The following is a 9562-nucleotide window of genomic DNA, read 5'->3' as shown; positions in this document are numbered from 1 at the left end:
AGAAGCTAGAGAAGTATGCCAGGACAGGAAAGTATGGCGGCAAATAGTTAATAAAAAGAGTGTCAGTAGAGTGAATCACGCCTGAAACAAAGACCTTGGCTACTAATGGACCCAAGTGGGGAACCTTACATAACGACTTCTTGAGGTTCTTCGCTTGGGGTGATTGCTAGAGACATTGATCAGCAACCTAGGTCGGAGCAGTGTTGCGGAACGAACGTGTTATTTACTTAAATAGCACGAGAATTCTGGATCAATCTGAAAAATTTCTATCCCTTCCACACACTACTCCTTTCCCCTGCCGAGTGAGTCACGCCTACCCCGAAAGGGAAATGGCTTAATGGTGTAATAATAATAATAATGTGTGTGTGCGTGTGTGTGTGGCTCATGACGTCGGAGATTTAGGTTCCAATTTTTTTTCTACAAAACATTTTTTTCACGTTTTGTGTTCGAAAATCTCGATATGATTTTTCAAAATTTGATAATCGGGAAAAATCATTTGTTTTCAATCGCTCACTGTGAAAGACGTGTTGCATAGAAAAAATTATTCTTGTACTGAAAATACGCATTTACCCACAAGCTTTGCTAAATAGTGTAACATATCTCCTGTTTTTTTCACAACAATATAGTGCATTACTATAAACAATTTTATTTATTTTGAAATTGGAACATTTCATTTTTTTTTTTTTACGTTAAAATTTTTGTTCAAGATTCTCAAATATGCAGGAAAAATTTGAGAATGGAGAAATGGGGCTCCAAGTGTTATGAATTTTTATAATCCGTCTCGCAAGTTGCATTGGGCGACTACTTCTTGACAATGCATAGGTAACAATTTTTAATTGTTCATAATGGATTTATGAATTCACAACTTGATCTATTTGTTTCTTACAATATTCTACAATTGTGAATAATAATTTGTTTTCGTTAATGATTACATAGTTGAAGTAAAAGAAAATTGGAGTATGAAAATTATTTTCATTTTAATGGGCGTTTGTTTCCAGATTTTGCCGTTTTTAAAAAGCTTGCAGTTTTCCAATTTTGGCAGGAAGAATATTTTTTTACTTTCAATTGCAATCCTTTTCTGAGTCAACTGAATGCAACTCGTGTGTGCCAGGGATCGCCCATTCAAATAAAAATAATTGTCATGCTCCAATTTTCTTATGCTTTAACTATGCAACCATTGTAGAATATTGCAATAAATAAATAAAGCAATTTGCGAATTCATAAATGCATCATGAACAAATAAAGATTGTCACCTATACATTGGCAAGAAGTAATCTGCATCTGTAAAGTATCACGCGACGTCGTCGAAGTGTGCTTGCTAGCTCGCTGCAACGTCCACGACGGATAACAATAATTCGTAACATTTGAAGTTTTCATTTCTCCATTCTCAAATTTTTCCTGCATATTTGAGAATCTTGAACACAAATTTTAAGGTAAAAAAACGAAAAAAAATGTTCCAAGTTCAAAATAAATAAAATTGTTTCTAAAAATGCACTACATTGTTATGGAAAAAAACAGGAGGGATATTATACTATTTTACAAAACGTGTGGGTGTATGCGTATTTTCAGTACAAGAATAATTTTTTCTATTCAAAACTTTTTACACAGTGATCGATTGAAAACAAATGATTTTTCCAAATTACCAATTTTGAAAAATCCTATCTCAGGATTTTCGAATATCACATTGAAATAAGAAAATACGCTTCGATTATATTCGAACACAACCCACTCCAGTTTCCATTTCCGGAGAAAGAAAATCAGTGATTTATTTCCAAATTCAAATATTAACATGTTCCACCGTGCTCGTCAAAATCCTATTTAATTAATATGGGCAAATTTTGGATTTTCGAAAAATCCCACTTATACTTCAGGGTTTTTTCGTAAGGTGCCAAGTTTTTTAGGGATTGTAGAGGAGTGGCTACAAAATAAAACCATACTAATAACTTTAGTTTTAATCCAGCGTTACCCCCCGTAAAAATAGTTTTTTGTTTTTGTCATATTTGGGGCGCGGTGATTGGATAAGGATGGATTAAAAATAACAGTATGGTTTTATTTTGTAGACACTCCTGTTCAATCTCTAAAAAACTTGGCATGTCTCAATCAAACCCTGAAGTAAGAGTTCCATTTTTCCAAAATTTCCCCATTTTAATTAAACGGGATTTTGAAGTGGCCGATGACACGTGTTGATACTTGAATTTCGAAAACAAAAACACGGATTTTTTTCATCAGGAATCGAATCCCTTTGTAAATACCACGATTTCAAAAAATTAAAACTATCATAATCAATATGCATGTTCCCCATTCCCCTCCATTTTTAACTACTCAGATTCATTCATTATTTAGGGCATTATTATTTTTTTCAACGTGGAATATTATGAATAACACTTGTATTTTATTTTGTAAAATATTGCTTTAAAATATCAAAAAAATATTGAATTAAGAAAACCGCATTAAATTATAAATTTATAATTTCTAGAATTAAACAAAAAACATTTGGAAGGAAGCGTATAAAAGAAAACTATACGTGACCATCCGCGAAGAAAGGGAATTTATTATGAAAGAGCAAATAAAAAGTTATCGATTAGAGTGAAAAACTAGAAATCGACTTTTCCCGCATGTTGGATGAAAATAATTTCCACAATAATATTGAAGATTGTAATGACCGAAAAATAAGTAATTAAGAAAATCTACTCTTCGCTTGAAAATTCCTCTGTACCAAAACATTTCTTACAAATGATATGCTGAAGGTGAAGGTGATTCGGGTGATTATCTCAAATTTTGATTTTTTGTTAAGACTTTTACGTAAAGACCCTTCGGATCTGTTCAGGTAAAAAATTAGGAGTGGTTAAATATTATTATGGGGTTGGGAATATACATTGGGCTTTTCTGAAGGTGATTTGGGTGATTATATGAAATTTTTTAATTTTTTTAGACGTTTGCGCAAAAGCTCTTCGAATCGATTCAAGTAAAAAATTAGGGATGGTCTTAGGGGTTCTTAAATATTATTATAGAGTTGAAAATTATGACTTTGGGTTTTCTTAAAGGTGGGTTGTTTAATTATTTCAAATTTGTGAAATTTCGCTTACGCCTACGACCAGACGCGCGTTTCGCATCAAACGAAAATAATAGGTAACTAAGAAATAAATAAATAAGAAGTTTTAAGGTGTAACAGCAAACTTTTTTCCCCATTTCAGTTAAATATTTAGTTTACCCTTGTCTCCGCATTAGAAAAACAATTTTCAAAATATTTTTTACGACGCAGGAAAAATAATTTCCTCACATATATACAAAATAAAAATTCATAAAGATCGGTAAATATAAAGCGACTAGACAAACATTTTGTTCTTATAGATTCCTTAAAACTGAATAACACATCCTTCGACACTAAAAATTATTATTCAAATTAAAAACCTTAATAAGCTATAAGAATTGAGAAGACTTAATAGTGAATGTGATAAAATATTATATTTTTGAAACTGTGTCTCACTCTCTCGTACTCTGATTTTTACGAAAAAAATATTGCAAACGAAATTTATATGTTTATACCTATGTTATCGTTTGAAACTAGTTCTTTCAAAAGCACAATTAGATTAATCTAGTTTTCACTGATATTTTGAGTAAAAACACGAAATCGATGGACATTCAAATTTCTTTATGTTTTCACAACGGCACTTAGCTACTCCTTGTGTTTCCGCGTTTAAGTAGTTAAAATTTGTTTCAAATGACTTCGGGTATAAACGTAGGCATATAATAAGAACCTATACATCATAAATCGAAAAAAAATTTAATTTGTGCTAAAATCACAATGAAATTTTAGATTTCCTGGATTTTTTTTTCAATTCCCCTACAATTTCCGAATTTCCTCAAATTCTCGCACAGTATACACCCTGATTTATTAAATAAAAACTCTAATTGTGGGCAAATATACGTATTTTAGGTGCTGACATGTTTATTTTGTTATTCCTCTTTATTGTAAACAATTTGATTGATATTTTATGCATTCGCGAACACAGGTGTACCGACAGAAATAGTTTCAAGATATTAATCCAAAATCGCGTTATGTACTTTAATAATTATTACTTAATAAGGTTACGGAAGAATAATATTTACTTTAAAACACACATAAAACTTCAAAACTTTCATAAAAAAAACATTATTAAAAAATAAAACTGTTCAAACTTTTCGGGTGCCATGAAAATATGAAAGTTCTGGTACAGCGGCTGACATTGGAAAGGGATATATTTCTCAACTCTCCCTTGAGGATCTCTATCTTTAACCAATTCTAAAGGCAGTTTTCTCGACAACGAAAGTTTAGAGATATGAATCGAAAAAGACACCATGGGATTTTTAATAACTGAATAAGAAAAGGATGGTCCACAATTTAAAGATAGAAGCATACGAAGATTAAAATAAAAATGTACCTTTTCCACTATCTGTACTTCCTTCGCTTCTAGCCTCATCAGTTAGGCTTCCATCCAAAACACCAGAGACTGGACTATGATTAGCTGAATCTCTTTCAGAAAGTGCCTGGGTCTTAACTTCATTAGTGGCTAGACCACTGCCAGACTTTGAGCAGGTTTCAATTACGCTCCCGTTAGAAACATTAATTTCTTTAACAGGAGCAGCTTCCTTTACTCCAGTGGAGTGTATCTCATGCACCTGATCCTCCTCGATAATATTGTCACGGATTTTCGGCAATTTTGAGTCGCTCTCAATTTTTGAATTTTCAAAGAAAGGACTAGACTTTTTTTTTGGCATTATTTCGAAACAGCCAGATCTGGGATTGCTTCCCAATTTTATTTTGGGCGGTTCAGGAAGATCTTCTTCGTCCTCGTACCAGGGTATTTTCTCCTCAATAGACTTGACAGATTTCATCGAAATAGGCTGAGACACTGGAGGTTTTCTACCGGGAATGTCTAAGCTGCTACTGACTCTTCGTGGACTGCTAATTTCATCGACTACAGAGGGACAAGATGTACTGAGATTGAATGAAGTGTCTATATGAACACCAGAATCACAGAGACTTGTGCTCCTTTTTGTTGCTTTGATGTTATTTGAGTTTTTGTCGCTTGCTGGTTTGAATATCCCACCGGGATCAACTCGGTCCGCGCGTCGACGTTTGTACCAAAAAAGTCCAAGAATTATGGCTAGGGTTGGAAAGGACCACTTTACTATTTGTAAAGGTGTCGACGACATCGTGTAAGTCCACGGTTGCAACCGTTACTAGAAGACTCTGCAATCTGAAACATTAAAAATTAAACAGGGATATTAAAGCTGATTCAATTGCTCACTAGAAAAGCATTTTTCACGCTCATTGTTCAGAATATTTATCCCTCATAAACTAAATAAAATAGAGCAAGGCAACACACTTTATAAAGAAAATAATTTCCAAAAAAATTGAAAATTAGCAACGTGGCAAAAAACTAGTCTGAAAATAGTTCAAAACCTGGTATAATCTTTAAGCAGGATTGTTAAGTTTTTTACTGAAATTAAATTAGAATCAATAATTAATTATTGATTTTTATTATCTTATTCATGTGTATTTATCACGGAATTTATATTTTATTCTTTGTCTCTTAACATATTCAAGGAATTCCGGTTCTAATGAGTTATGCAACACTTTTACTGACCTGAGAAATCAAGTTAGAAATCTTGCATAACTCACAGTAGGGGTATCATTTCAGACCTAAGGTCATCGAATCTTATGATGCAAAATTTGTCATTTCTTTATTTGAATCTTCACGAAAGGCAATTTTCCGATTTCAGTTAAAATGAAAGAGTTTTTTTTTAAATAGTGCACAAAACATTGGTTGATTTAATTAATTCAAGATAAAAATTAACTAATTAAATCATGAAGATAGAAACAAATAATGACGCAGATTTAGATTTTTCGAGAAACCACATTTACTAATGTTATACTCGGCACTACTAATCATATTTTCTAATCCCTGTACTTTCGATTTAATGTTTTTCACAATGATGTATTATATTTAGTCCGACAAACTATAATAATAATAATTATTATTATTTTTATTATTATTTGCCGTAAGGTGTGCAATTACCAAGTATTATAAGTAAATTAAATATTTTGACTATTTAAGAACAATAGGGAATTATTATAATAATAATTCCCTATTGTTCTTAAATAGTCAAAATATTTAATTTTCTTATACTACTTGGTAATTGCACACCTTACGGCAAATTATTATAGAAGAATGTCACACAAGTAAGATAAAAGTATTATTTTCCCGAAAAATTATGATTAGGATGATTATCAGAAAAAGCAAAACTACAAAAAGGGACCTCTAAATCATATCCGACTTTAAATTTGTTGTTTTGAAAAATGAGCTAACTAAACAGGTACAACTTAGGTTAGTGTGCGTATTCAGTTTTGAAAATAATTTTGTTTGAATCACTTTAATGTTTATGGATTATGAATTAAGAGTACTTTTTCATTGGGATCAAATCCGGGATAAAGTTTTTTGTCGCCGCGAGATCATATCTACATTCGACAATTAACAAATCATAACAGGACAAATTCTCATTTTCCGCTCAACGAAACCGTTCTCTTCTTTTAGAAATGATATATGACTAGAATACACAGATAGATCATTAAGGGACATTACCCCTGATATTGTGCGTCTTGCAACCAACACTTGAAACATAATACTGTGCGGAAAAGTTATCTTTGGGGAACACATCTAGGCCAAACAATTTTTTGATATCGGGTTTATCCTTTAACTAACTCCACGTCAAAATTAAAATTTTCAATTTTTTACCAATTTGAAATTATTAAAAAATTGAAGAAAAAAATTGTGTTCAAGTTATAATTTGTTGAAAAAGCACAAAAAAATACGTTTAAAAACATTGAATTATTCTGCACAAAAATTGGTTTCAAGGCCTGCAAGGTGTGAGTCGCAAAAAAAATCAGTTTTCGTGATATACAAATGGAATTTTTTTCTTAGTTTGAATAATCTGTTATAGTTTTATTTCGCGAAGAAAGTAGTCAATAGACATGCATGAGAAAAAACTCGGAAAAATGAAATTTACCATATTCAATATGCTACAGCTACACACTGTATATTAAAGAAAATAACCATGTAAATGCCACAGTCAATATAAGAGTAATGTATATAAGGTAGAATTGTCCACAAATAAATAATTTAATGTATTCAGAATATTCACGTGCTACGCAGTATTGAATAACATCATACATCATACATCATACAGGGTAATGCGAGTGAAATTGTTTTATTACCAACTGAAACTACATTGCATTACAATATGTAATGCCAGATCTGTTATCAGGAGCTATAAAGGTGATTATGCATGCAATATAAAGTTACTCAATAATAGGAATAAATCAAGGGAAGCATTATCAACTTGAAATACACATTTCTTCTAGAAAGTATTTTGCATTTTTTAATAGTCTTAGAAAAATTGAAATAGCGAAAAAAAATGGGAAGACAAAATATTCAGTCTTATAAAAAAATTCTTAGTTTTCCAATTTTGCCGGATGTTTGAACGCATTTGGAGTTTAAAAAGCCTTTACCCTAAAATCCACAAACTATAAGCATTTTTATTTGAGATTCTACATATATAAATCTGAAAACTATCATAATTGAAACATTTTTATTTGGAGCCTTATAAACTTTTATCTTGAATAGTTTAAGTCTTAAAACGTATTAAACTGGTATTTTGATCGAAACTCGATTTCAAGCAAATAATGCTAATTGAAACTGCATTTTAATGTTTACGTTTGGCAATTTGCATGTTAAATTAAAAAATTCACTTCTGGTAATCTGTTCTTGTATAAATTAAAGTTTGCACAAAAAAATATATTTTACAGATAAAAACCAAGATCTATGTCAGGTCGAAAATAATTTTTAATTTGAAATACACATAATTAATTATCTAGCATAATCGAAACACGATAACATTTTGTTAACTTAACGCTAAGGCCATCGTTTTATTGTAGCGAAATCTTGTTGAAAATATTGACTTTAAATTAGCATTTTTATACGTATTACTTATTATCAACACACGTGTCATTGATAAGCAAGTGTAGAAGCCTTCTGTAACATCTGACATATTGCTTCGGATATCTCATATGTATATACAAACACTATAATAAAGCTCTAATATACACTTCTTATTTTTTCAAATAGATAAGTTTGATGTAAATCGGTATATAAATTTTAATTAATCATGAGGAATTATTTTTTGATAAGAAAAATAATACCGTTTTATCAAATATGGAACGAAATTGCTTTAAAATATTTATTTCTAAAAAAATTATATTTCTATCGAAGAATTAGTAAATTAATCCTATTTATTCTTATTTCAAAAATATATTTTGTATAATAAATACACTGATCAAATTTTCCAACTCATAAAATGATCTTTTAAAATAAGTTTGTCCAATTCAGAAGGACAAAAATTCCTCTTTTGACTGTTCTCGATAATATTTCATAATTCTATATAAAAACGATTATTTTTTATCGCCTGTAAAATTATTTGTGATTAAAAATATCTTGGTAAAAAAGAATAAATAATAAAAAATAATAATCAAGAATAAATATAATAATAAAATAGATAAAAAACAGATATGAGACACATAGCTAAAAACCACCCTAAAAACTTTATGTAGCGCACCTTAGTTTATAGCATCAATTTACAACATTTTTAAAAAAATGCACATAAAAGAATGAAAATATTTAAAGAACACAATAAAGTATTTTAATCCCTATTAGATTCAATTTCCCATATGACCGTAGAAGCGCGCACATTTGAAAATACAACGATTTACGAGTTTCAACAATCTTACACTACGACATATGGTAAGATCTAACTAACTAATAAATTAAATTTTTAAAGTAAAAAGTTGTCTGAATGGCATTTTTCTTTAAACTGGAAACGCGGCTGAATGACTAGACGACTTACCAAATTCGAATCCATACTGATGACTATGGTTTTTTTAAAACAGACGTATTAATCGATCAATTCGAACAACAAGAAGTTGCTTCACTTAAAATAATATTAGAAAGAGCCACGAGTTAACACAATGGAATAAAAGAAGGTTTAAAATTATGTATATTTAATAGTTTGCTATTAAGAGGGTTAAAATAGAATGCAACTAAATTTAAAAGAAAAGACAAGCAATGCTTAAAACGTGACTGTACTGCAGCTGTTCGTAGTTAGCTTGGCACTGATGTTCGCATATCCACCACCGGTTTTCAGCACGTGTCTTTCTGAACCAAGAAAAATCAGACGAGGTTCTAATTGCGCAGGCGTACCTTCGGCCTTTTACACACGTGATGTAAAAGCATTCACGCGGGAATTTTACAGGTAAAAAGGCACTGGAAAACAAAAAAAACTTAATAAGAATGTTCTTCCCTTCATATGTTAAAACGTTTAGACTCAATAAACAGTTCAAAAATTCAAGAATCCAAAATTGAAAAATGTTTAACTTGATTAAAATTAAAAAGTACAATATTGTACAATTGAAGCTTCGGTAGACAACGTTAAATAAAAAAACATTTTTATTTTTAAACTATGCTTA

General features: G+C 30.6%; 1 protein-coding gene across 3 annotated transcripts in view; it reads right to left on the bottom strand.

Moving 5' to 3' along the window:
- The window catches only part of LOC117174187 (KH domain-containing protein akap-1), a 26090-nt gene that overhangs the window by 7258 nt on the left and 9270 nt on the right, over positions 1-9562 (bottom strand). For 2 of the 3 annotated variants that reach the window (XM_033363038.1, XM_033363041.1), the window contains exon 2: positions 4422-5240. In XM_033363038.1, the coding sequence (XP_033218929.1) occupies positions 4422-5196 (775 nt within the window). In that variant the 5' untranslated portion in view covers positions 5197-5240. Of the gene's footprint in view, positions 1-4421; positions 5241-8943; positions 9190-9562 lie in introns of those variants that run through there. The other variant, XM_033363040.1, reaches the window with a different exon arrangement.

The sequence above is a fragment of the Belonocnema kinseyi genome, chromosome 6 (genome assembly GCF_010883055.1).
Source record: "Belonocnema kinseyi isolate 2016_QV_RU_SX_M_011 chromosome 6, B_treatae_v1, whole genome shotgun sequence".
NCBI classification, from domain to species: domain Eukaryota; kingdom Metazoa; phylum Arthropoda; class Insecta; order Hymenoptera; family Cynipidae; genus Belonocnema; species Belonocnema kinseyi.
This window is presented reverse-complemented; position numbering and strand designations above follow the sequence as displayed.